Source organism: Stegastes partitus, unplaced genomic scaffold, assembly GCF_000690725.1.
Source record: "Stegastes partitus isolate 25-593 unplaced genomic scaffold, Stegastes_partitus-1.0.2 Scaffold410, whole genome shotgun sequence".
NCBI classification, from domain to species: domain Eukaryota; kingdom Metazoa; phylum Chordata; class Actinopteri; family Pomacentridae; genus Stegastes; species Stegastes partitus.
In genome coordinates, this window is record NW_007578141.1 from 10914 (window position 1) to 38225 (window position 27312).

A 27312-nucleotide genomic window follows, 5' to 3' on the forward strand; every position below is an offset into this window, starting at 1 on the left:
GTGAGGATTAAGTGGTGTCTAGATGATGGATGGATGGTTTTTGCTTTCGATAGTTGCAGAACGTTTTGATCGCACCTCATACTGAAACTTTGGGAAAAACAAGCCAATGTGTAGTAAGTAAAAAAGTTCACCACTAGAAGTCTGTTATAACTGCTTATTACCATTTATTAATCTTTAAATATGGTTCCTCAGAGCAACAGGCAGCTAACCTAACTTGCCCAACACATATAGTGCTGAAAAGCACAACTCCAACGTGAAAAAAGTTGATTTTGTTCCCACTAATTTTCTGCTAACAAAACAAGACAGTTTCAACAGTTCGACACCTCAGCAGTGGTCTCACCTCCTCTCAGCAATGTGGTGATTACAGGCACATGGTTGGTACAGGCCGCTGCAGAGACACAGGTTGAAAGTTGTCACACAAATACGACACTGGTGTCCGTTATCCTGCAGTGCATTTGTTCATTTTGTGGCAGCTGCACAGTTGTGTGAAGGTGAAACCGCAGTCATGCGTTACTGGTCACAGTGCTACAGGTTTTATGAGTCATGGTGATTGTTCTCTCTCACCCAGATGGAGGGGGGTATTTCCCAGACTGTCTCTCTGGTTGGGGTCGGCACCATGGCTCAGCAGCAACTGCACTACAAACATGAAGAAAAAAGGACATTTGAACAGGATTGTTAAAATTCTTTCTCCTATTACTGCTGTGTGCAAGGTGTAGAAAAACCCTTCATGAATATGAAAATTACATGCAACAGCAACCGACAGCCTGAGGACGGATGACTCTTGTGTTTTCCGTGAGGGTAGAACTAGGTCAGCAACAGAAGACCACATTTATTTCGCGCATTGTTTACTGACATGGTGGTTTGAACCCTGCACCACCAAATTGCAAATTGATTTCCAATGGGAGCATCACGACAGCGTCACCAGCTTACCAATGCTCTCGTTTCCATTGCAAGAAGAGAAATGAAGAGCTGTCCTTCCCTTGTCATCGGCTGCACACGGGTCGATGTCGTCTTGCAGGAGTTTTCGCACTGGAGGAAAAAACAGCATCATGTAAACACAACCTGACACTGTTTGTGCTGCCGTTTACTGGATCAGCTTGTTGTTCATACCTGTGTCGATGTCATTGCTGTTCGCTGCTTCCCTCAGCCTCTTCACAGCTGTAAAGATAAGACATCTAAAGTGAGAACGGGAGAGAAACACTGACAAAGAAGATTTGTGTGCAGAAACAAACTGTTGCGAGGAAATATTTTGGCTACAGAAAGGAAGACGTTCAGCAAAAACAGGACCTTCGTCTGTCATGTCTTGCAATTTTTGAATCTACTCGAGGAAGCACGACTAAATAAAAAAAAAAAAACTGGCTCGGTGGTTAGCACCGTCGCCTCCAAGCAAGAAAGTTGCTGGTTCACGTCCCGGTGAGGTGGAGTCTCCACGTTCTCCCCGTGCAGCGTGGGTTCTCTCCGAGTTCTCTGGCTTCCCACAGTCCAAAAACATGCTGAGGTTAATTGGTGATTCTAAATTGTCACCATGAGTCAGCTGGGATAGACTCCAGCCCCCCACCACCCCAGTGAGGATTAAGCGGTGTATAGATCGTGGATAGATGGACTTCAGGGCTGAACTTCTTCTTCTCTTCACCACCACCTGCATGCCTTTTCCTGGACTACACCTTTACATATGATTATAGCTGCAAATCATTATGAATAAGACTAATTCCAAGACACACAGTTAAAAAACTTTCAATCCAGCTACTTTACACTCACTGTGACATTAATGTAAAGATGGGCAAAGCATAGAAACTGAGATAACCTAGAGCTCAGTGTCTCACATCTTACATTGATTTTTACTCTGGATTAATTTGGAAATGGTGCAATGATCAGGTTAAAGCCCGTTAACCCCATTACTCAAGATCCTAACAAGGACTCTGATACATCATACATGTGTTTTCTAATGAGGGTTGGCAGTGTAAATTCAATTTCCACATAAGACATCAGCATTTCTAGCTTGTGTTTGGTGCCTACACCTCTTCACACACACCTTGTCCACTCACTGACCGTCTATATTCTGTGTATAATGTATTTATTGGGTCCATGTGGCTGTTCCTCACCATAGATGTCTTTCCCGATGGGACCCAGGCTCCTCACGGCTCTCTGGTGTCGCCTGGCCCGGCTCCCCGTCATCTTCCCCAGCTTCCCCCCGACACCGGCCGCCCCGAGCTCCCCTCGTCCGGGCTCCCACAACAAGTGCAGGTACCTGAGCTCCTTGTCGTCTCTCTGTCCGACTCGACCCAGCACCACCTTCCCCTCCCCGATCCCGCTTATCCCGAACCCTACGGCGGCAGCGGCGGCGGCGCCCACGTCGTCCATCCCCTCCGCGTCGCCCCGCTGCTCCCCGTCCGCCGCCTCCCGGGCTTCTTCACCTCCGGCTCCCTGCTCCACCATGTACTCCCCCTCGGAGCTGGACCGCTCGTTATCCGAGGCGACGACGAAGCTCCAGGCGTCCATACTTCACCGTGACATGGGGACGCGACGCTAGCTCGCTTACAAACGCTCCTCACGGCTCCTGGCGAAGCTTCAGCGAAACGCAGCCGTCAGAGGCAACTTTGAATCTGGCATCAGCGCCGCCCGGGACCGTCACACGGCGCGTCCCGCCCGGTGGAGCCCTTCCATCCTGGAGCAGCTAGTGTGTAAACAGTGGACACCTTTTTCCTCCACAGCCCAGCAAAATGTCCCCGAGTTCACATTTTCCATTCCATCTGATAAAAGTAGTAACAGGCACACCCATTGTACGCTCAACAGCTCCGGGGCACAAGCGACCAATCAACTTCCGCGTTGTTCGCTCGCTCCCGTCCAATAGGAGCAACGCAACCAAGCAGCCAATCAAGCCGCTCCCGTGGTGGACCAATGATTTTTCGGCGCATGCGTACTATGAAAATCGAGCACAAAAAAAGACATTTGAACGCAACACAAACAAATGAACCATGTGTTTCCTCTTTTATCTATATAGATGTAGATTTTTTGTACATAATCTTATTATTATTTTTATTTTTTGTTTTTTTTATTCCTTTTTGCACTGTTTGGAAATTTGATTTATTTATTTCTATTTTTATCTCTCTCTCTCTATACATTCATACATATATTTTTATTTCTTGTGTGTTTTATTCCATATTCTTATTTATCTTATTATTATTGTTTGGGTGTGGAACAGGTGCGCGTTACACCGTGTATAACCGTGTTCGTGACCAATAAAACACCTTGAATCCTTGAATCCTACGTTTAATCCTTCTAGAACCTTAAACGTATAATCATGTGTGACACCCACCCTCCACCCGTAGAGCTTTACATAATACAGATTTCAACGATATGAAAATGACACAGTGTGATGCATATGAAGAGTTCAAAACAGAGAACTCCATCCTCACAAACCTTCAGAAAAAACACGTTTCCATCGTCCATCTGAGACAATATCTATCAAACTTATCTCAGTTTTTGTCTTTTCTACTGAGTTAAATCCACTCAGCTTCACTTTCATTGATTTTATCTCAAGCAAACAACAAAAAGTTTTCTGAAAATCTACAAAAATGGAGTTATCTGTTTTTGCAAATGAACTCTTCACATAAATATTTGTGGGGGATAATAGTAATACAGGAGCTTTCAAGGCTCAACAAACTCCTCCAGTGATGTGCACTGGTTTCCAACCTGCAGGTCTGAACCCAAAAATCAAGTGTGAGGGGCGAGAATTGATTAGCAGAAGTTAAAATACACAATATATGTGTCGCGCTTTCTTCTGTCACACTTAAAAATGATTAAAGTAAAGAAATAAAAATCAATCTTTGGTTGAAAGAGTTTGGGGTAGAAAATCAAACCAAAACAAAGGTTGGGAACCACCGTTCTGCAGGACGGTATGCTGTCCAAATATTTGGTCTCGCAAAAGGGACAAAATGACGACGGGGTGCTGGAGGTAGCAGCTCTGAGAAACAGCATCATGTATGGTAGCAGTAACACCCGAAGGTAAAACAATCACAAGTCAAGTTTCAGTCCTGAAGACATGGAGGCTCCAGCTGGTGCCAGGTAGTTGGGGAACGCCGGGTCGGCCCCTGATGTGCCAGCGTCTTGCTCGGCGGGCGCCGGTCCGGCATCGTGAACGTGCTGCCGCGGCCGACCGCTGTGAGGGACGCCCTGATGCTTCAAGTATCCCTGCTGACAAAACTGCGGCGGCTTACGGTGGGTAAGAGACAAGCGGAAACATGATTCTAGAAGAGAAGGAAACACAGGAGGGAGCCGCTCAATCATCTCACGTTAGGCAAAGAAAACAAATACATGATGTCATTATTAGAGGTGTGGGTTAAAGGTGCAGCTTGTCTAGCATGATGGTTTGTGATTCAGTGTGGACGTAAATCTATTCTGAAATCCACTCGTCATTAACAGAATTCTTGCTTTAACTTTTCAGTGTAGTTTCCCACATTGTTGCTAACATTTCTAAAATGCTATGCACACCAAACGATAGAATTAATTAATCTGTTGGCTGCCCCGTTCCCCTCCCCGACAGACATTTATACACCCGGTCACCAAGGACAGTTCACACCCCGGTTCTCAGCTGTTTGAGCTGCTGCCCTCTGGTAGGCGCTACAGATGGTCCAAAGCAAAGACCAACAGAAACCGTTTATTTCCGAGAGCCGTCACCATCATGAACGCTCACATGTAAAACATCCACCTCAATAAGACTCCTCCACTGTGTGCACTATGTAAACATCCATAAGCCTTATGTAAATATTCATAATCTGTATATAAATAATAATCTGTATGTATAGCTCCATCATCTCCTGCAATATTTCTTACATTTTTTTATTTCTTTTTATATATTTATCCTTTTTATTTTTATATTTAACTGAGCGATTTTGCACTTTATTTTGTTTTTTTTGTTTTTTTACTTCATCCATTCATTCATTCATTCATTCATTCATTAAGCCTCCTTGTTCATGATTTGTCACACAGCAGCAGGTTAAGGTCTCCAACATGAGACAGAGGCTGTGCACTATTTACATAAGTGCCACAGCAGCAGCAGTGTAATTACTTAAAACCTCTGATGTGGCATCTTATGACAGAATTATGAGCCAATAAAGATTTCTGCACTGCAAGCAGGTAAAATGCTGCCACACAAAGTTTTTTAAAGGAGATGTGATGTAACTGACAAGTAAGCAGAATAAAATACATTTTTTCTGTTGGCTGGAACACTGGATTGGATAATTACTCAAGTTAACACTGGTCTAGTTGTTTTTAGACATTTTCCTGTAGAAATGACACATCATACCTTATAGTAAATAAGAAGAATAAGCCTTTAAGTTACTGTAGAGACTCTGCTCTGTAAACATGTTGCACATACGGTATGAAACAGGGGACACATGTTATGAATAAGCAACAGATCAGCTGTCAGCTTGCTGCTTTACCTGCATAGAAGGCCCTGAGGTCAGTGTGGACACAGTGCTCCAGGAAGCGTCGCAGTGGCTGGATGTGAGATATGGGACCGTCCCATTCAGTGAGGAAGTCCTCCACCATGTGATGGATCGCTTTGGGCCGTGGTAAAGGCCAGCCGGGGGGACGCAGCTTCATTTCTTCCTCTGGGGAAAAAAAAAACGAACCTACATTAAAAACTTTCAGTTGGAGTTTGTTTGCTGCAAAAACTGCAGTGTTTTTCTCCTCACCAGTAGGAAGTGTGTCGTAGTAGTATAAAACAGGGTGCAGAAAGTTGGACTGCCACGCTTTAGTCCAGTCTGTTTCTGCCCTGCTGCGCCCCAGATAGTCGATCTTCTTCTTCCCGTACTGCATGACGACAACTATCAGTCCGTGGCTGGAGACCTCGCGGCCAGAAAGGGAGGAAAACTGAGGCAAGGCCTGGATCGGAAACTCCTCCAAGTATTCACAGTGAGAGCTGAGGGTCAAGGAGAGAGGAGGACAAACACATGACAAGCCTGAAGACGACTTGTGTAGCTTTTCCTCTGATTAAAAATATCAGGTATGTCATCTTCTGAAACATAATTTGGTGAAGAGGAGAATTATATGAAATGAGTCCACACAGGGACCTGATGATACGGTTACAACATCATCTGTTGCTACAGGAATTGCCAGAATTACAAAAACACATATGATTAAGCTGCTGGGAGTGTAACACTTCAACATGAAACACTCTGAAAATGACTCAGAGGAATTATACAGTCACGGTTTGATCTGGGTTTCTCAATAAGGATTTAGTCTTCTGGTCATCAACCCACTGCTAACTAATTAAACTAACGACAAAATGGTTTAATGTGTGTAGAAGCCAATAACGTAATAACTGGCCAATAATGTAATAAAAGTCCAGAACCAATAACGTAATAACTTATTACATTACCGATTCAGGACTTTCATTACGTTATCGGCTGTTATTACGTTATTGGCTTCTACAAGGTGTCAACAACTCCTCTGATTGGACGTGGCCCTGGGATGCTGGGAATGTGAGGGTCCTTTTAGATCCACCAGGAGCAGGAGAAACAACCTGCTGCAGTTAATCATGTAACATAAAAAGAACAGACGAGCGACCTGAACTAATCCAGCTACAGCAAACTCATCTCATGAATAAAAGAACGCAACTGGAAAAAAGCTTATTTTTACCGCTGATACCAAAAATAGCGTCCGCTTACCCTCGAAGGAGAACGACATCCCCCAGCACCTCAAACATTTGGTACGGCCCAGAGGCCTCGCCGACCCGCTTCAGAATCCAGGACTGCAGCTGCGTTGTCAACAGTTGTGTTGATGGCCACCGGTTGCTATGGTAACGGCGTTCGAGCACACGATGTACAGCTCGTGCTGCGGCAGAAAAAATTCCACAGTTAGTATAAAGAACCGCCACATTTAAATGTGCAGCTTGTTTCCATCACAGAGTTCATGGTTCACGTCTGTGCGCCATCAACTCTGAAGCTTTTTCAACCAGTATCGTTTTAAAATGTCACAGAATAATGAACACTGGTGGATTTTTCACCTGTGTAACGGAATCCATGGATGAAGCCTCCGGCGGATGAGCGGTAGTCTCTGGAGTGGGCGGCGGTTCCCAGCACAAACAAGCCCGGCGTGTCCTTCCCTTCATACCAGGCCGTCACCCCCGGCAACCTGCCTTTGGCGTTTTCACTGTGTGGTGGGCAGGCGGAGCTGAGGAGAGGTGGAAAGACGTGAACATTATGTAAACAAAGCAAGCTCTTTTTAAATATAAATTTAGCAACAGAGAGGGTCATTCATGACAGAATCGTACATGATGCTGCACAACTACCAGGTGTTCTGACCCGATTGTAATTTCAATGCACATTTCCAACCTCCAAACAACATAAACTTGAATGCTTAATGGGTGTAATAACTTTTAGTAGATATGTTTCATATTATGTATGTGTGTGGCCTAAAGTGAGCTTATAATAATGTAGGCGTAATTATTCATCACCTCAGGGCCAAAAAGGAGATTCAGCTGCAACACTCTTGAGAAAGTAGAACTACAGGGGTTGCAATAATGCACAGAGAAATGCCACAGTGTTCTAGGCCTGCAGCCCGCCTGGAGGGTCCACAAGTACAAGCGCTCAGAGACATGGTTGAGGTAAAGAAGGCTGAAACACCAACATGAGATTCACAAGCTGAAGCTGAAACAAGGGAAACTGTGTGACCTGCTATGATGAAGGCTGAGCTAGTTGGGCCTTTTCATGATGAAGATGGACTAAAAATCAACTCGCAAAGCTACTGACAGCTACCGGAACATACTTTCTTCAAACAGTAGCACAGGAATCAGTCTGCAGCCGTCAGGAAGGCCGCGATGCTACCAACGCTCCATTCAAAGATGACCCAATACTGACCTACTTATCTGACTTAAAACCTACTGAGTTGCTGTGATCTTGTCTCAAATGTGAGATTTACAGCCAGGGACAGTGTCACACCTCTTTGAACAACGTTTAGGAAGCTGTGTTTGCTGCTTTCAGTGAAAGATGATCATGTGAAACTGACAGAAAGAAGAGCGGCTATATTGGTCCCAGAATGCTATTTAGCTTCTGTGTTCGTTATTTCTTCAAATGTGAGAAGAAAAAAACGAGTTCAGAGTTTTTTTTGTAACTTAAATGCCTAATAATCGCTTATTCCCCTAAAAAAGACAAAACTCGCCTTCCCTTTAAGGCTCAATGACATCCTGAATTGACTGAAGACTTTGCACTTGTTTGACAACACTTAGTGAATCCTCAGAGACATAATTTGCCTCATAATTGTCCACGCCGTGCAACAACAGAACAACAGCCGACCGTGATGTACGAACTCATACCTGTCAAACACGCTGAAGTTGAACCGGAATCCAAGGCACCGGATCACGCGGTCGTACGGTTTTCTCATGGGGAAGTTGTCGATGTGATGCCCCGGCAGCTCCTCTCCCGTCACATCTGAGCCGTTCTTCTCCTCCCTGCTGTGGACGTACTTCTTTAGAGTTAGATACAGCTGTCTCTTTCTCTCTTTCTTGCCTCCACCAGATCTCCTCCTGCTTTGCTCCTTCCGCTGAGCGATGACGATCTTCTCCAGGCGAGCCTCCACCAGCCCGTCCAGAGACTTGAGCTGGTACGTGTCTATCAGCTCGTTGTTCACGGCTCTGGAAAGCAAACACAGCGGGTCGGTTTACGCTAAGTATCCTGCTGGTTTTTGTACAAAGCAGATGCATCCTTGATTTACCTGAGGTCTCCGACATAGTGCGTTTGCCAGGCCAGCCGAACGGGGCTGGAGCTGAGCATGTGCACCCGACTCGCTCGTCCCAAGATGCTCTGGGCTGTTTCAAAAGCCGAGTTCCCCTTTCCCAGAATCAGCACCGCCTGGTCCCTGTAGTCCTCGGGGTCGGTGGAGATGGACTCGTAGCCCTCGACCAGGTCAGAACCCACAAACTCGACCTTCTGAGGGACCCACAGTCCGGTCGCTACCAGCAGGACGCTGAGGAAGAGACGACAAACAAGATGACATGCAAAACAAACGAGAAGCTCTCGTCTCTGATGGACCTGACGTACCTGCACGTGTAGTCCGACGTGTGCTGATCAGTCAGGATGTAGCTCCGCCCGGCGGCCGACTGCGCCGCCCTGATCCGTCCGATGTCCACGCCGTACTGAACCCTCAGCCCGAGCTCCTTCACGAACATGGACAGGTAGAGGGGGAAGGCGTCCGCCGGCGGGTAGAACTCGCTGCTCACTCTCCTGAACAGCAGCTCGGGTTTGTCGCTCAGCAGGGAGTTCCAGTCGTGGCGCAGGTTGAACTCCCGGTTCCGCCTCCCCGTGTGGATCTTGTTGATGCTGATGAGCTTCCTGTGCCTCGGATACCTTCAGACGAACAAAGGAGGACGCGTGAGTGCAGCTCTCTTTTGCTTTTTAACGGGAAACTTCCAGCAAAGTTTCTTACTTGTTGAAGAAGCTGCCCGGTCCTGAGTTCCTCTCCAGGATGATGTAGTCTCTGTTGGCCTTGGAGAGGAAGTAGCCCATCTGCAGCCCAGCAGGCCCGGCTCCCAGCACGCAGTAGCCATAGCGACGGGTGCTGTTGTGGTGGCGGCTATCGAAGGAGCTCACGACGGAGCCAACCAGCGTGAAGAGGAGGAGACAAGGAAGGCTGGGATCCATAACCTGTGTGACGGTAATTAACACGTTAATAATTACACATTAACAATGAAACAGTAGATTTTTACACATTATGTGAACTAAACAGTGGCTTTTAAAACCTTTTCATGGTATTAAACAACCGACAACATTTACAGAATACTTGATGTAGCTGTTCTTCATCATTAGTACTATAAATAAGAACATGAATAATAAGAATAAAAGGTGCAAACTAGCAACTGCTGAGGGAAGATATGGAAAAAACACGTCCTTTAAAATTACTTCCCTGTAGTTCACACGCTGTTTTTACTTTTTTTTAGGACATTTTAGCGCCATAAAATTTCAACTTAGAGTGATTTTATTTCTTTTACTGACAGTTTTCATCTGGTTGAAGATTGTGTTAGGCAGATAAATGATAAATTAGAACTATTCCTATGTTTACGAAAAGATTTTAACTACAAATACGAGGTCCAAAATTACCCCACTGGCCCACTGACACAGGTTTTCTGGACCACTGGCTGAAAAACACCATTCCCAGCACCATGCTGCACCATGCTGGTGTTTCAAAAACAAAAAAAAGCCACATGTCTCAGTTTTACTTTTAATTACCTGAATTGTCTTGTCTTGTACTTGTCTTTTTAATTCTACATCAATTTCTCACCAAACTGGGGGCCCAAGATTTTATAGTCTTGGAAAAACACACTCATTAAAACTGAGAAGCTTTTAAATATTATGCACCCAAGTACTGGAACAAAACTCAAAACCTGTTGAGATTAAATCCCATTTGACAGGTTTAAGGCCCTGGTGTCCAACAGGGAGCAGTACGAGTGCCCCTATTGTTTTTGTAAAATTTAAACTGGAAAACTTCCCCAAACTCCGAATGGTGGTTTGAACGGCCGGGGGCGTTAATTTGGAAGGGAAAAGCCGGAGAAAAAGCCAATCCGGGCAATTTAATCCGGAATTTAAACGAAAAAATGGGGTTTTTTGCCTAATGGCAACCCCAAAAGGCCACCAAGGAAAAAAAAACCCCAATGGGGCCTTCCCCCTGTATAAATAAAGGCTAAAGAAACAAGAAAGAAATGATGACCAAACGCTCTCCTCGTTGTCCAGGTGAGCAACATCCTCCTCGGCCGGTGTCCATGGAGACCACGGAGATGCTCAGATTCATCCATTCATCTTTGTACTTTCTGATGTTGTGGCCACTGGCAAAAAACCCACTTAACTCTGGCTTCATGGTGTTTGTGAGCAGGCAGCTCAGTGGCAGCATCACTCAGCTCTTTGGTTCTAGTCATGACTTATAAAGTAGAACCGACCAGAACCACCAGAACAGAACAGAAGCTGCATTTTTAAAGTAAATTTTGCGCCTATTTCAAAAGATTTTACTAATTTTGCATATGAAATTCTCCCAAAAATGTAAAACCAGGACCAGGATGGTGACAGAAATCCAGATTCTGACCATTTTCTGCTGTTCCAGGTCTGTTAGCCCTCCTACCTGCCCCTGTGAGGGTATTTGGGCCATGATGGGGCAACTGCCTCCCCACTCACTCCCCAGCATTAAACACAAATCCACTCAAAAAAATAATCACTAAACAGGAAGATAATGCCATAAATATATCGTTCCGAAGCGGGCGAACCTGTGCTAAGAAGCTAACCAGCTCCGGGTACCGATCCCCGGCTCCCCCCTGAACTCCTGCCCGACGTTACATCACTGCTCTCGGGGTGCGGAGGCTGCCGCGTCCCGCTGAACCAGATGTGCGGTTCTGCTCGTATAAAAACGCAGAAACACGGAGACAAACGGTACCTTTTACATCAGCGGCTCCCTCGAGTGTGACATGTGGGGTTTCGGAGCTCTCCAGGCGGCTACATGTTGGCTATTTAGCATTTTAAACCGCGTCCCGGGAGAGCGACTGTTCCTCGGATCGTCCTCCAGCAGCGGCTCGCTCCCTCCCGGAGGAAACACCAATGGAGGGCCGCTGCATCCACCGGGGGGCGTGATCAGGAAATACCACCGAGCAGGGCAAGACACTCACCAAGATACACCCAACACATGTAAAAAAAATACCCTGCTGGGGAAAAGAAAAAAAATATATAAACTTGTTTAAAAATCTTACAAGTACATCTGCTTTCTCTCATTTATTATCCAACCAGAGGGCCTCAAATCAAACTAAATCAAGTTAATTATCATTTTGGTGAACATACACAGTAGTACAGGTAATATGCAGGATCCAATTACTTAAAGCAATTTAAATAAAGAAGTGTTTGCATATCTAAATATAATTCAGTAGGGGGATGTAGTTGACCCTGTCGCCATGAGTTCACTGAGCTCCAGTAAACTATTGTTTTGTCTAATTTACCACAAAACAAGTGTTTTCTTTCACTAATCACACTTGGCCTGGTTGTCCAAGGTTAAATGGCTAATATCCATGTAATAGTAGACTTTATTTATAGGCGCCTCCTTTCAAAAAAACTCAAGGACACCTGACAAGCAGAGGAGGTTCTAGACAAACTTTACTGAAGGGTTTAACTACAAGGGTACATTGAAAACAATGATATTTAAGCACTAAAAGCTTGTATTTACTTTATATTAAAATTAACATTTCTGGCCGATATCAATATCTGATATCTGATATTAAGATTTCTGATAACCTTTTCTGCTCGGATGTGTAAATTCTTGTTTATATTTGTCTTATTATCTTGTTTTATTTTTCATTAGTATTTATTGTATTTTATGTTATTCTTTTCTTTCTGTTGTTATTTTACTTCATTTTTCTTTTTTCTTTTCCTATTTCTATTATTCCTGCTAATTCCGAGGGCGAAACCAACAGCCAAAACCAAATTCCTTGTAAGTTGGGTACGTACTTGGCCATTAAAGCTGATTCTGATTCTGACCTATAACCGATATTGACGTCGATATTGAATTTTTGCTCACACCGAATAATCAGTATAAGTAAAATCTGTGAGAAAACTATTCAAAAGAAACCCAATTAGACCACATAGTCTTCTTTATTACGGAACAAAAGTAAAACATGTTCAAGCATATTTTCACATATTTAACGTTTAAGTCCATTTAAGTAAAAACATCTGTGAAATAGCAGCAACATCAACTGTAGAGACGAAGGCACTGATGTTAGACAATCATCGGCTAAATTTGTTCATCGGACCGATATCGATATATCGTTAAAAGACTAATATCGGCCGATACCGACATGGTTGCCGATATATCCTGCAAGCAAACAGGTTTACATGTTTTTCCATCCTTGGCTGTGAATGTTTACTGAGTGGAGTAAAGAAACCATGAACTCACTCACATTGTCTCTAAATGTGACTTAGATTAAGTAGAGTTCACCAACTTTTTCTTGCGACTCATGTTTTGTTTTCTGCCGCGTCATGTTTTGTTCCGTCTGCTTTGTCATGTGAAGCTTTTGGCCGTCTGAGTTCCGTGACTCGGCAGTCACGCTTCCTCTTTGACTCAGCAGCTCCAGCTCCATATAAAAGAGGAGGGAGGCGGCTGAGAGGCCACAGCAGACCGAGAGCTCTGAGGAAGTGGCAGCTGACGGAGGACGCACTTGGACTTGAACACTGAATGTAAGTACGACGTGCTGCTGTTTGTAGTGTTAGATGTATTTGTCCTGCACTAAACTAACCTTTAACTCACTCTGGATAGATGGAGGCCATGAAGAGCGCAAGGAAGAACGACACAGGAGACGTCGGCAGGTAGGACAACCTGAAGTCACCCACAATTCTGTGGTTTTCTCACTTCTTTCTTTTAATAACGTGACCTTTCTGTTTGTGATCTCAGCGACTTATCGGAGCAGATCAAAGCAGCCACTAAGGACAACCACGTCCGAGCTGAGAACACGCAGCTGATGCTGAGCTACCAGAAGGGACAGATCACTCTGCCGCAGTACAAGGTACCCAGCACAAAATAAAAGAAACCAGCACTCGTTGTTCTGCTATTTGGTGCTGAAAGTGGATCTTTGTGCTTCTGCCAGGTCCTGCTGTGCTCTCTCTATGAGATCTACAAGGCTCTGGAGGAGGAGATGGACAGGAACGCCTCCCATCCAGCTGTTGCTCCCATATACTTCCCTCAGGAACTCGCCCGGCTGGAATCCCTGGAGCAGGACCTGGAGCACTTCTTCGGCTCAGACTGGAGGAAGCGAGTGATCGTCCCCGCAGCCACTCACAGATACCAACAGAGGCTACGACAGGTGAGTCTGCAACCGTCCACAGGTCCAGATAAAACCAAACAAATCAGCTCAACGCGTCTCTTCTATGTCAGATCGGCAGGGAGAACCCGGAGCTGCTGGTGTCCCACGCTTACACCCGCTACCTCGGGGACCTGTCGGGCGGGCAGGTGCTGGGAAAAATCACCCAGAAGTCCCTGGGGCTGAGCAGCAAAGAGGGCTTGTCGTTCTTCTCGTTCCCCGGCGTGAGCAGCCCCAACCGCTTCAAGCAGCTGTACAGGAGCCGCATGAACAGCATCGAGCTGAGCGAGCAGCAGAAGGAGGCGGTGCTGCAGGAGGCCGTGGCGGCGTTCGAACTCAACATCCAGGTGAGTGAAGACAGAGGTTTACTGTGCAGATGAACACTTCACTGACCAGCAGTAGCTTCAGCGGTCGAAGCTGTTTTTGTCATATTGAATCCAGCAGAAAGAGGAAGTGAATCTAACCCATGCAGAACAAGCATTCTGCCATCCGAACTGATAACTCGTTTCCTGCAGGTTTTTGACGACTTGCAGAAAATGCTGAGTGTCACAACAGAAGCCGCGGAGCAGCGTCCGACCGGCAGCAGCTTCCCGCCGCCTCTCATCACCGTGCAGCTGGCCATGGGGCTGTGCGTCGCGCTGGCCACCATCGGCGTGGGGATGTACTCCCTCTGAAGCTTCAGCTGCCTTTATGCACAAACTGCACTTTACTCAATCATGACTGTAATCTGTGTCTCATCGATAAACTGCCAAATCACTCAACTTGTCTTATAAACCAGCCCAGTATCTGTAACGTCTTTTTATGATTCCTGTTTAATAAAATAAGCTGCACCATCAGAGTTAATTTGTTTTATTTGCTTTATTTTTTATTTTTTTACACAACATTTCATAACATCTTTAAGTTCATACAAAGCATCTTAACAGTGACATCATTTATTTTTACTGACTAGAAGTTGTTCCAAGATGTCAGCTGGCAAATAGAACGGCACAAAAACTATTTACATCAACAACAATGTGGGTTTTTTTTCATTAGGTTGCTCTACTTGACTCTGTAGAGAACTTTCCTCTGCATGCGGTGCTGAAGCTCGCCCCTCCTCAGCATCAGGTGCAGGACTTTGTAGATGGCGTGCTCTGGATATTTCTGCAAAACGGACGGACAAACGGTTCAATTACAGGATTTAAACTGGGTTCCTGATGGACTGAAACTTGTATTCTTCTCTCATTTTCTGTTACCTGCTGATTTATGCCATTTCAAACCATTAAAATACCTTCGGTGCAGCACAAACAAAGCCTAATACGTCCATTATCCCATTACAACAAGTATTATTGGGATCTGCAAGTTGCTCTTGAGTCAGAACTTTTACTACACTGTACATCCAAACACAGAATTAGACTATTGAGTGGGTCAAATCTGCTCATTTTATATATTTTGCATTTAAAAAAACAAACAAAAAAACCTGCACACACTGTGGTTTGTGTTCATTTGTGCACAAACTTGACCATCGTGCCTGTTTTCTCATGCATGAGAGAATAATGGAAATAGAGACTGAATATAATGTGTTATAATTAATATATTCAAAACATCATATTCTGATGTTTGGTCCCGATATGCGAGCTGATTAGTGCGGTGTTGAGGCCTTGTTTCCCCTCAGACGAACCTGTTTGGTGAAGTCCTGGACGATGCTGTGCTCGGACACCTGCGAGCCGATGGCGAAGCGCCTCTTCAGCTGCTTCTCGACGCGAGCGATCATCTCCTGGTCCTCCTGAGAAGTGAAGCCCTCCACCCCTGGACGCAAAACGTGGTTGGAAGAAGAGACGTTAACGGTTGGAAACTACTGCAGACGTGTTCAGCTGCCGTAACTGCTTTTAGCCATTTCGTTGCTTCTAGCTAACCATTTCTACCATTTATGTGCTACTTTTAGATGACTGTGTCGACTTAAGTAGTTAATATGTGGATATATTATTTTAAAATTGGTTGCACGACTCAACAACAAGGGTGCAAATCCCCCTGGAGTGCATCATATACAGCTGGGTAGACATTTAAACTAACAGGATTTTTTACAGTGATGCTATGACACTGCAGGTACGTCATTAAAGTCTGAAACTCTCCAGAAGCACCAACACACACCTGAGAGGCTGCCGGACAGCGCAGCGTCCAGCGTGGAGACCTGGAAGAGCCTGAGGGCCTCATCGACCTCCTCTTCTCCAGCCACAGCCTGCAGCTTCATCTTGGCCAGAGACTCTGCGATGCGTACGACCGCCTCCAGCTGCCTGCAGAACAGAAGCGTACGTTATTACTCAAGAGCATTCAGGCATCAGCGTCAGAGTGGAAGGTATCCATGCTAAACCTACCTGACAGTGATGGGGATGGAGGCTCTTTTGTCGGTCTCTCTTTCGTGCTCCCTCGCTCCACTTCTCATCACCACGTATCTGTTCTTCAGCTTCTCAGCCGCTGCCGCCGACAGCCGAGGACCGCATTTACTGTGAGAAGCAGAACAAACGATGAGCCAGAGTTACCTCAACACAAAGCTCTGATAAACATGAACGCAGGTCCACTCACGTTCTTGCGTAGGCGATGTACTTCTTGAACGTGGCCAGAGGAATCTCGCCCTCCACGCCTTCGGTCTGCGTCTGAGCGCTCAGGTGGACGTTCATCACGTGACGAGCCAGAGTCTACAACAGATTTACTCAACCATTAGCATCACGGTGAGGATTTAAAGCAGCAAAATAAAATGACTCCCAGCCTCCTCACCATGTCTCTCTGCTGGTCGTGCTGGTCTTTGATGATGAAGATCATATCGAAACGGGACAGGATGGTGGGCATGAAGTCGATGTTGTCCTCCCCCTTCGTGTCGTCCCAGCGGCCGAACACCGAGTTGGCCGCCGCCAGAACGGAGCAGCGGGAGTTCAGGGTGGTGGTGATGCCGGCCTGGGAGGAGACTGGATGTTAGCTTGTGCGCCTCGCTGCAGCAAGAAGATTGAATTTGAAATGCACGTGTGGGTAATACCTTGGCGATGGAGATGGTCTGCTGCTCCATGGCTTCGTGGATCGCCACTCGGTCGTCCTCCCTCATCTGAACAACAGAAGTACAGTCAGCTGAGGCTTTTTCTGGGTTTATTTTAAAAGCAACACAACTCCTGCTGCTCTATCTCACCTTGTCGAACTCATCAATGCACACAACGCCACCGTCAGCCAGCACCATGGCGCCCCCCTCCATGATGAACCCACGGGTGTTGGGGTCCCTCAGCACCGAAGCAGTCAGACCGGCCGCACTGCTGCCCTTACCCGAGGTGTAAACCTGAGGAGACAGCTCAGCATCAGGGGGGAATCTGTCCGTCTGTTACTACAGGAAGCTCCATCAGCTCAGGAGAACGGTACCTACCCCAATAGGTGAGCATCTCTCCACAAACTTGAGCAGCTGAGACTTGGCAGTACCGGGATCTCCCAGCATCAGCAGGTTGATGTCGCCCCTACGAGTGAGACCATCAGGTAGCCTGAAGAGGAGGCAAAGCATCGCCACACATGTAAGGAGGGAGATTCTCAATAAAATAAAAATCTACTTCTAGAGGAGGGAACAAGCACCTCTTCCTCGAGCCTCCAAACAGCAGACAGGTAATGGCCTTCTTCAGATCATCGCTGCCGTAGATGGAGGGCGCCAGAGAGTGAGCCAGAGAGTCGTAGACTTTGGGTGAAGCCGCCAGTCCTCGAAGTTCCTCCTCCTCCTGCGGGGATACTGATCCGGTAGTACCGCGACCTGGAAGACGCAAAGAAAATGAGAAGACATAGGGTCATCTTCCGGCGAAATGCAGCTTCTTCTCAGCTCGAGGGCAGATTTCGAGGATGGAACACACCTCCATCTTTGAATGTGTCAAACTTTCTTAGCAAAAATCCATCTTTACCTGCTCCTTCTGTGTCCATCTGGATGCCGACCACTCGCAGGTAGGAGGTCCGAATCCCCACCCCGACACTTTTCTCTTTGCCTTTGGTCTTCGTAGCAGCCATCTTCTTGATGGAGTAGATGCCCATGATGGTCACCCTGTTGCCTGGGACCACACGGTCACACAGGTACCTGAGAGAGGACGAGGAGGAGGAGGAGGAGTCGTTTTTTAGCATCACAGCAGCAGAAAACTTTAAATTAAACTTTGAAGATGCTCCTTCACCTGTCGCAGTAAAGCTGGAGGTGTCGGGGCATCTCTCCGTGCGGCACAGCATCCGGAGACTCCTGCAGGCGGAGCGTCTGGAAGTCGACGCAGACGCAGCGGTCCGGGATGATGAAGTAGGGGTCCACGGGACACTTCACCTTGCCGGCACCCTCACTAGGAGGAAAGTCAATTCGTTAGTGGTCACACTGCTTCAAGAGTTGGAATAAAAACAGCAGCTCCCGTTGCTTGTACTCACTTGTTGCACTTGCGTGGCAGAGCGTAGCCCTGCAGGCCTGGAGGCAGAGGGATGTTGTTGATCATGGCGCGGCAGCCGCGACACTGCAGACACACCCTGGTGGCTTTGGCTTTGACCGCCGTGGCCGAGATGATGATGCCGTGAACCTTCACCAGACGAGACACCTGCTCGGACTGCAAGATGAAACAGTTAGCCGACCGTCCGCGAAAGCTACAGGATGAGACGGAAAAAGAGGTGTGCAGGTACCTTGAGGCTGCGAATGGAAGCGTGATGTGCGTCGCTCTTCAGCATGACCTGGACGTCCTGGACCGTCTCCTCCCCGACAGGCCGAGGACGAGTCACCTCATCGGCTACGTCCTTCGCAGCTTCCTCCAGCTGAAAGGTAGAAAAGATCGTGAGAGAATTTGAAGGCTTCATAGTTTTTGCTTCTATAAAAAAGCAACACAGAGTTACGGGAAGACCATCTTTAAGGTGTGAAAAAGGATGATTTTGATGCACAGAAAAGAGTTTTCAGGGATTTAATCAGCACAGATTTTACTGAAAGAAGCAGACAGAAAAGTAAGACGCTCACCAGCGGCAGGTTCTCTGAAGGCAGCTTGTACAGACAGTCGGACAGATCCTCGTCAAAGCTGGCGAGGTCCTCCATCTCCACCTCCACCCAGTACTCCCCCAGGGTGTAGTGTCGCTTCAGCTCATCTCTGATTTAAAAAATAAATGTAAAAAAAAATACATAAATAAATCGTGTTGTGCTGAAAATCCAGAGCCCCTGTGCAACACGAAAACAACAGGTTCAATAGCAAAATACTTATAATGTAGCTTTAGCTTGAGTTAACTGATCTTCCTGAAGCTTAAGTTTATCTTAAGTTAACTGACATTACTTAAGTTTAGCCTAAGTTAACTGCTCCTTCTTACATTTTTGAGAAAGATCCGTTAAAACAAAACTTCTGATGCTCATATTTGCTTTAGTAGCAGATTGGACAACACCGCCAGTGGCAGAATGTAAAAAGGTGTAGATTTTAGAGGTGGTGCAGCAGGGATATATATAAAACATGTGTATTTGTCCACCCCCTAAACTATGCACATTTTGGGCGAGCAGAAATCTCCCATAAATAGACACGTCCAGCATAAACTGATGCAGAAAAGTCAAATGCTGGTGCATAAAAACAGGAGAAGCATCTAAAGTTCAGGCATTTTAACCTTTACCAGCCTAACAATAGCAGGATCCCACATTTCCCACAATGCAACTCGCCTTTCTTGAAGCCACCTGCCTACTTAATGCCCCTTTACTTCAAAAAATCGACATCCTCACAATATAGGAAGCTTCTTGCTAAAAAAAAATAAGATGATCCTGATTGTACATGAGGATTTTTATTCAGGTTATATTAACATGTGTTGCTAAACAAACACTTTTTTAATCCATGTGATGAGCTCCATCTCCCTCCTCTCTCTTAATAAAGTCACTAATTAGGTAAAATCACCTGTATTTGTAAGTGAAGCCGGTTCGGTCGGTTCCCACTCTGAACTGCCGGAGGAACTCACGGAACCTCTTCTTGATCTGGATCCTCTTCTGTCCTCCTTCGTCCACTCCGGGTCCCTCTCCTCCTCCGAAGCTGTCGCTATAATAAACTCCCGGGTCGTCGAAGCCAGACATTCTGATTCGGCTCGGAGGTCCAACACACGAACAGAAGCTGAGAGTAAAGAAGAACTACTTTTTCTTTCTGAAATATCTGCCGGAGACAAAGCTGCTCAGCGCGACTGTTTCGCGGCAAAAACTGAACTCCTTCCCGTCTGTTTCCCGCGAGCTGCCAGTGGCTCCTGTCCTCTGATTGGCTGAGAGGAAATGCCGCCCGTTCTGATTGGCCGGAGGGGATTCTGGGCGGCGTGATGTCACAGCAGAGGTGGAGCGTGAGGGAAGAGATGGCGCGAAAAGAGACAAGAGGAGGAGGAGAGAAGGAAGCGTGGGAGGAAGAGAAAGAGTGAAGCAGAGAGACGCACGAACCAGACATTAGACACGTTTGTTTGTTTGTTTGTTTTTTAACACGTTTTTAAAGGAGCTCTGTCTTCACTTGACTAAAGAGTGACCTGTATTTACAATAATTCTGGTTTAGAGTAGACTTCCGGCGAGATTAATGCCTGTAGGTCTAAATAAAATAATAACTAAAGCTCCTGGCATGTTTAAAGACATAAACATGGAATAATTATTTGTGCCAGATGTTCTTTTAATAAGTTTATTAACTTTGCTGCTGAGATTGACTCTTTTGCTGTAAAATTCACATTCAAATATCCTTTCTTTGTGTAGCTACGATACAAGATGTTCAAGTTCATTGCACATCCCACCAACATGAGATGAATGTAGTTGTGTTAGATCCCAGCAGAACTCTTACAAAGGCCGCTCTCCACTCAAAAATGTGTTGAAGTTTTCTATTTTTGTACATCTGCTCTTGACATATCTCCTTTAAAAGACAGCATGTTCTGTGTAAAACCTGACCTCTGACTTCTTAAATAATATTTAGCCATATTGTCAGATGTTCTGGTCGTTGATTAAACCACTAAAAAAATCATCTGTGTATCAAAGTTAGAAAATGAAAAGTATTTCCCCCCCCCCATGAAGTTAATCCCTTCCTGCATTAAAATGGGTTAAAGGACGATCTATGATCCCTAAGTCCCAACCTCTCCCCAACTCACTGCAGCTCGAGCACACCAGCTCACCTGCTCAAACGCTGTAAAACAACTCTACGCTACACAATGGCACACGTTGTAATACTGAAGTAATTCAGCCATGCATGTTTGAACTGGGGGGCAGCAAGGTGGCCTCGCAGCAAGAAGGTCACTGGTTCACGTCCCGGTGGGGGCACCGGAATCTTTCTGCGTGGAGTTTGCATGTTCTCCCCGTGCAGCGTGAGTTCTCTCCGGGTTCTCCAGCTTCCTCCCACAGTCCAGAAACATGTTGAGGTTAATTGGTGATTCTAAATTGTCCGTAGGTGTGAATGTGAGTGTGCTTGGTTGTCTGTCTCTAAGTGTAGCCCTGTGATAGACTGGTTACCTGTCCAGGTGAACCTGCCTTCACCCTGAGTCAGCTGGGATAGACTCCAGCCCCCCATGATCCTAGTGAGGATTAAGGTGTATAGATGATGGATGGATGTTTGAACTGCAAACTGATTCTAAAGTAGTATCGGTTCCTTGTGTTTGTTGCGTATTAAACCCTGGATGTGTGAGTCCTTGTTTTAGAGACTGTCATTAGTACTCTGCAGTTTTAAGGTGGAAATGCTCAGCCATGGTTCCAGCAGATCTAAAAACCCCATGTGCACATGTAAACAAACAAACAAAGTCTCCAGGTGAGCTCTTTAAAAGTTGGGAATGACAAGCCCGTTTTTCTTAACTCTTATACATCTTTTCACTAAAAATTAAGACCATCAGCCCTCAGATTTTAACGATGAGTTTAATGTACCATAATTAATGCTCACAGTCCAACAATATCTTCGTAGTAGCATCACTAAACTTATCAGTATTATCCTCACAATCATCAAAATATCATCTGGACAGTAGATGAACTTCTCGTCTAAGTTCATCTACTGTCAACAGGATTCAACAGACACATTTTCTCTCACACATAAAGTCGTGTGGGGGAAATATGGAATTAGTAGCCCTTTTGTCTTCAAACACAAGCACCTAGACTTTAGCAAAAAAAGTGCTTTATTCAGCTGAGCAAACATACAAATAACATTTAGCTCCATTGACCTGCAAGTGTAACCGATATTTCCATCGATGCTGTTCGTAGGTCTCGAGTAACAAGCAGCGCGATCTGCAGCGGCAAGCAGTTTGCTGATTCCTTTTTCTGATTTCTGTTTGTTCAGCGGATTCAGGAGACGACTCCGTGCTTCCTGCCTGTTTGGATGAAAGCGTCAACGCAGTGGTCGATGTCTTCGTCCGTGTGCGCCGCCGAGATCTGAACGCGGATTCTGGCTTTTCCCTTTGGTACGACCGGAAAGGAGAATCCGATCACATACACTCCTGTGGAGGGAGGAGACTCGTTTAAATCAGATGATCATTTGTTTTCAGGTTCAGACACTCGGAGCTAAAGTTTCGCCGCCTCACCGAGCTTCAGCATGTCGTCGGCCATCACAGAGGCCAGCCGTGCGTCGCCGAGCATCACAGGACAGATGGGGTGAGCCGAGCCCGCGATGGTGAAGCCGGCCTTCGTCATCTTGTTCCTGAATCTGATAAAGAAAAACATCCCAGTTAAAACCACAGACGGAGAGCAGGTTAACCAATATCTCAACTATACTCAGCTCTACTCAACTGTCTGGTGGAGGTTCCTGATTTAAACCCCACCACACAGAGAGCCCCACCGTTCCTCCAAACAAACCCACCTCATGGTTTTGGCCGTCATGCTTTGTGCAATCTCGTTGGACGCCAGCAGCAGCTCCACGGCTTTGGTGGCACAACCCACCACGGGAGGAGGGAGCGAGTTGGAGAACAGGTAGGGCCGAGAGCGCTGCCTTAGCAGGTCGATGAGCGGCTTAGGACCCACTGTGTAGCCACCTGAAGGAGAAATAAATATTGGAATCAGGAACATGGCGGTGGAGTCACATGATGGCAGCTGTTTGTTAAAGTCGCGTGCATCAGGATGCAGAGGTTGTGTTCTTGCCCTAGAACTCCTCTACTCCCACGCTGCCAAAACAACATTAATCAGCTTTAATGCAAGCAGCAGAACTTGTGTTATTTTCTAGATCTGGTACCTGCTGCTCCTCCCAGCGCCTTCCCCAGAGTGGAGTTTACAATCTGGACTCTGTTCATCACTCCGAGGAGCTCGTCTGTTCCTCTGTAGACAAAAGAAAGGAGTCAGTTCACCTCCTCTTTGTGATGGTGTGACACAGAGCTTCACTTCATTAAAGCACATATGTATGCTGGAGGATTTTCGTTATCCTGACTGTGGAGACACCTAATGACAAAAACAGTGCAGCACAGAGGATTCGTACGATCACATTTAGTCTCTAAAGCAAATCTGGTCACATGCTCTCCTTCTGTTCCTGAGTTATTTGATTAGAAATAACGTCCATGAAAAGGGTTTTAACTGGATGTTATCATGTCACAGTGACAATTACGTTTTGGATATAAAATGTCAGCACTTCATTTTGTCCTATCAGACATTTGGGGGAAGTTTTGTCACAGTTAATGTATGAATTTATGATTTAGTCAACCAAAAACATGTGATTGTGACCACCAAACTCTAACCAGCTCATCATCGAATCCAAGTGAACACTCTTCCTAAACTTGAACAAACTCCCTCAAAGTGTTTGGAAGAATGAGACGAGTGCACAACCTGAAAACATGATGCGTCTTATGAGTACAATCCAGCGACCAGAGTGTTTTACAAAAGGCGAGGAGCACAAGGCATTCTGCCATCATCCCATTTAAACTGTGCAGTTTTACCTCACAGGACAAACTGACAATTAGGATACAGAAACCTATAAGATTTCTGCAGCTGTTGTTCAGTTATCATCTCACCCACCTGCCCCGGGCTCCCAAGAATCCAGTGGCGTGACATTCGTCTATGAACACCATGGCTCCATACTGCTCGGCCAGATCGCAAATCCCTTGTAAAGGAGCCACGTCTCCGTCCATGGAGAAGACTCCGTCTGTCACCACCAGACGCATGCGAGACGACTGAGGAGGAACAAAACGGTACCAGTGATGAGTGGAGTCGACACCGGTCCTGTTACAGTCTAATCAACACTTTAACCCTTTCCTGATGACATAAAGTACAGTAACAGTAAAATCACTTACTGGATACTGGAAAGGGGAAATGTGTTCAGATTGTGGTTCATCCAAAATTACAAAACTGCTTATGCAAGCCACATGTGGTTTGGGTTTTTGTTTTCCTCGGTTTTGTCTTCACTCAAACCCAACTTCACCCATATCACATAATGTAGTTTACAGGGACAACAGTAACTTACTAAGCCCCTCTCTGAAGGAAACACTATAAATAAACACCGTGCACATGGTTCATGGTTATCAAATGATCTATTAACAGGTTAGTCTCAGTTTTGGACCTATAGGCTGCATCTATCTGCATGTCTGCATCATGGCTGGAAAAGAACTGCCAGAGGAACTGAAAAATTTGACAGTGAGACTTCATAAACGTGGGAAAGGATGCAGGATGTTTGGTCACCAACTGGTGAAAACACAGTTGCAGCAGCAATTAAGAAGCATAGAACAAGTCATGGTGCCACTAATCAGAGCTACAGTGACCGTCCTTCTAAAATGACACCATGGACAGTCGTTAGTTTTACTATCTAGCTTTGAAAAACAGATTCTGTGCAGAGTTTATAAGTGAAAATATGAGTTTGTGCAACAGCTCTGAAGGACGTCAGCCTCCACGTACAAAAGAGAAATAAATAAATAAACCTCTTCAGTACAAAACTGCAAGATAAAACTTTGCCAAAGACCACGATAAGATTACTGGGAGCATGTTCTTTAGTCAGATGGAGTCCAACATGTCTGGTGTGAACTTGGCCAGGACGACCACAGGTTACAGTCCTGACAGTGAAGCACACGGTGGAGTGTGATGATGTGGAGCCGCGTATAAAAAGTGTTGAGGAGATGATATTCATGTCTGTGGATAAACCAAAACACTGGCTGACAAGATGACTCCCAGGAGAAGAGGAATAATCCAGCACGACAAAAGCACACAAAGAAGAACTAAATGAAAGCTATGACTTGGCCAAGTATGCCACCTGACTTGAATCCAACGCGATGCCTTCAGGGCATTTTTAGGAATGTAGGGGAACACAACACCTGCAGTGAAAAGAAACGTCTGTGAAGAACGTCTCCAGACACGTAGTCCATGCCGAGGAGGACAGAGTCGGCCATTAAAAGTAAAAATGGAAGCAGGAAGTTTTTAAAAAGTTGACAAAAAACCATCTCTGCAATAACAGGTGTAGTGAGTTTGCTGCACTGAGCTCCTGCTGTGGAGGCTTTTTACTTTACCACAGGAGCAAATACCTGCTGTTTCCCTTCTGCTGCATGTCGTACGTACTCATGTTACGGCCCTGAGATGTTACAACCAGCAGCTTAAACACACCTGAGCCTCTTTGAGCTTGTGCTCCAGGTCGCTGAGGTCCATGTGTTTGTAGCGCAGCCTCTTGGCTCGACACAGGCGGATCCCGTCGATGATGGAGGCGTGGTTCAGCTCATCAGACAGCACGGCGTCGTCTGGGCCCAGCAGCACCTGTCGGGAGAGCCACCTGATGCTTTACTGACTGCTATGAGGAAATGGTTTCATGTCGTACTGAGACAGGAGACAGTTCACGTAGATTTACCTCAAATAGTCCAGCGTTGGCATCAAAGCAGCTGGCGTACAGGATGCAGTCCTCCCTCTCGTGGAACTGAGCCAACTTCTGCTCCAGGTTTTTGTGGAGATCCTAGAAATTGTATGTTTTGACAAAATAAACTTCATTAATGCTTTACAGAGGGATTCCCAAAAAGGTTACAGTCAAAAGACAAAGTCAGACGATAGGACTGGTCAGGAAAACAGCATTTTTTTAACCAGTCTCGTTAATTGTGGTTTATTTTTTGGGCATAATAGACGTCTTTGTTTATTGAACTGTCAGAAAAAAAATGAAAATACCCTGATTTCAGTCCAATAAGTTAACACAGGCCCCAGCCTTTACAGTGAGCCAGCTCATTATGCTAACTGTTGTTGGTAGGCACCATCTAAAGTCTCATTCTGAGTCAGGAAAACCGCTGATTAACTTCAAAGAAGTTTTAATGCATTCTGTGCTTTAGCCATCATACCTGTGTCCCGCAGATGAATCTGACGGAGCTCAGTCCAGCGCCGTACGACTTCAGAGCCTCGATCCCGGCCTGCACCACCTCCGGATGGCTGGACAGGCCGAGGTAGTTGTTGGCACAGAAGTTCAATATCGCTAAGGGAGAGAGTTCAGACGGACAAAAGTCAGAGAGTCATTGTCTGAGCGCGTCATTCATTAAATGCAGAGACTCTCAAAGTCAGCGCAGTAAGACAATAACTGCTGTGAGCAGCTCAAAGCCTGCGCCACCAATTCAGCTGTATTTTTTGGCAAAAAGACAAAACGGTAAAAAAACAGAACAAAGAGTGTCGGGACACAAACAAAGGCCAGGCAGGACTGTGGCACTGCCATGCAGGTGAACTGACCAGAGGGAGTTTCACACAGGAGGGGTCACGGCCTGAAGTCAAAGCCCCATTCACAAATCAGCAGAGTCAATCTCTGGCAAAGGTTCAGGCTGAAATGTAAACAGTGATCTGCTGCTGCTGCTGTGCAGACAGAACAAACGAGGCCGAGATCAGCTGCTGGAGCGCCGTCAGCTGTTGTTCTTTATTCATCTGATATCAAACCGAGGTTTCCTTTTTATTCTGAAGTTTAAAACAACTCACGGTTGGTAGTATTAGCCATTTATGGGGGAATAAATAAAAGTGACAAAATTTACATATTTCAAGTAGTGGTGAATGATTTGGAGAAATTGTATGTTTTCAAAAAATACATATATAACAGATATTGCAAAATCATTTTTCTTTAAAGTTTCCATTAGATATTTGTTGCGTAATTGATTTAAAACATGTGATGGATTATTGTCAAGAGACACTATGGGAATATGAACTGAATGTAAGTGTAAAATATTTCTTGATATATTACAATATATATTAAATGCAAAAAAAATCTAAATAAATTAAAAAAAATACTTAAAAATGAAACCAAATATAATATAATATTACATAACTGATAATAATAATAACAATAATAATAAATACAAATAATATCAATGTTAAATCCTAAAAAAAGGAAGAGAACCTAATATGAACTGCTTCAAACTTGTGTTTGTTACATTTTTAAAAAAGACAGGTGAGAGAATAGTCATCATACCAGCTGTGACTGTGTTAAGTTAAATAAATAAAGTCATAATAATAAAAAAATAATGAATATAATAATTCCAATGGGAAAATAATGTCTGTAAACAATTTAGAGGGTTCTGAACAGACATTCAACTATTGCTCATTCTGTAATAATGTTAATTATTATTATTGTTGTTAATAATAATAATAATAATAATAA

At 45.3% G+C, this 27312-nt stretch overlaps 5 protein-coding genes across 5 annotated transcripts in view; 1 reads left to right on the forward strand and 4 right to left on the reverse strand.

Moving 5' to 3' along the window:
- Nucleotides 1–2643, reverse strand: part of ankrd54 (ankyrin repeat domain 54) — a 5725-nt gene extending 3082 nt beyond the window's left edge. The window contains exons 1-5 of the mRNA XM_008285592.1: nucleotides 2103–2643; nucleotides 1111–1158; nucleotides 931–1029; nucleotides 565–636; nucleotides 341–388 (exon numbers count right to left, since the gene is read on the reverse strand). Coding sequence (XP_008283814.1) covers nucleotides 341–388; nucleotides 565–636; nucleotides 931–1029; nucleotides 1111–1158; nucleotides 2103–2499 — 664 coding nt within the window. The 5' untranslated portion in view covers nucleotides 2500–2643. The remainder of the gene's footprint in view (nucleotides 1–340; nucleotides 389–564; nucleotides 637–930; nucleotides 1030–1110; nucleotides 1159–2102) is intronic.
- Nucleotides 2644–3552: 909 nt separating this feature from the next.
- foxred2 (FAD-dependent oxidoreductase domain containing 2) lies at nucleotides 3553–11550 on the reverse strand. Its single transcript, XM_008285593.1, has 10 exons — nucleotides 11419–11550; nucleotides 9427–9644; nucleotides 9042–9347; nucleotides 8716–8967; nucleotides 8318–8635; nucleotides 7010–7176; nucleotides 6672–6837; nucleotides 5697–5923; nucleotides 5442–5612; nucleotides 3553–4247 (listed from the first exon to the last, which is right to left on the reverse strand). The coding sequence occupies exons 2-10, from the start codon at nucleotides 9639–9641 to the stop codon at nucleotides 4015–4017; spliced, it is 2055 nt and encodes a 684-aa protein (XP_008283815.1). The 5' UTR covers nucleotides 9642–9644; nucleotides 11419–11550; the 3' UTR covers nucleotides 3553–4014.
- A 1577-nt stretch (nucleotides 11551–13127) lies between these two features.
- Nucleotides 13128–14660, forward strand: hmox1a (heme oxygenase 1a). The gene is made up of 6 exons (XM_008285594.1): nucleotides 13128–13202; nucleotides 13282–13331; nucleotides 13417–13528; nucleotides 13610–13825; nucleotides 13897–14169; nucleotides 14338–14660. The coding sequence occupies exons 2-6, from the start codon at nucleotides 13282–13284 to the stop codon at nucleotides 14494–14496; spliced, it is 810 nt and encodes a 269-aa protein (XP_008283816.1). The 5' UTR covers nucleotides 13128–13202; the 3' UTR covers nucleotides 14497–14660.
- A 5-nt stretch (nucleotides 14661–14665) lies between these two features.
- On the reverse strand, nucleotides 14666–19988 carry mcm5 (minichromosome maintenance complex component 5). The gene is made up of 16 exons (XM_008285595.1): nucleotides 19699–19988; nucleotides 18792–18918; nucleotides 18467–18595; nucleotides 18221–18393; nucleotides 17983–18138; nucleotides 17722–17891; nucleotides 17405–17576; nucleotides 17205–17316; nucleotides 16977–17120; nucleotides 16830–16895; nucleotides 16574–16750; nucleotides 16382–16494; nucleotides 16174–16302; nucleotides 15950–16092; nucleotides 15480–15607; nucleotides 14666–14962 (listed from the first exon to the last, which is right to left on the reverse strand). The coding sequence occupies exons 1-16, from the start codon at nucleotides 19869–19871 to the stop codon at nucleotides 14861–14863; spliced, it is 2214 nt and encodes a 737-aa protein (XP_008283817.1). The 5' UTR covers nucleotides 19872–19988; the 3' UTR covers nucleotides 14666–14860.
- Nucleotides 19989–21640: 1652 nt separating this feature from the next.
- The window catches only part of gcat (glycine C-acetyltransferase), a 6524-nt gene continuing 852 nt past the window's right edge, over nucleotides 21641–27312 (reverse strand). Inside the window, exons 2-9 of the mRNA XM_008285596.1 lie at nucleotides 26018–26148; nucleotides 25543–25644; nucleotides 25305–25451; nucleotides 23733–23887; nucleotides 22960–23042; nucleotides 22591–22762; nucleotides 22316–22437; nucleotides 21641–22231 (exon numbers count right to left, since the gene is read on the reverse strand). Of these exons, the coding sequence (XP_008283818.1) occupies nucleotides 22080–22231; nucleotides 22316–22437; nucleotides 22591–22762; nucleotides 22960–23042; nucleotides 23733–23887; nucleotides 25305–25451; nucleotides 25543–25644; nucleotides 26018–26148 (1064 nt within the window). The 3' untranslated portion in view covers nucleotides 21641–22079. The remainder of the gene's footprint in view (nucleotides 22232–22315; nucleotides 22438–22590; nucleotides 22763–22959; nucleotides 23043–23732; nucleotides 23888–25304; nucleotides 25452–25542; nucleotides 25645–26017; nucleotides 26149–27312) is intronic.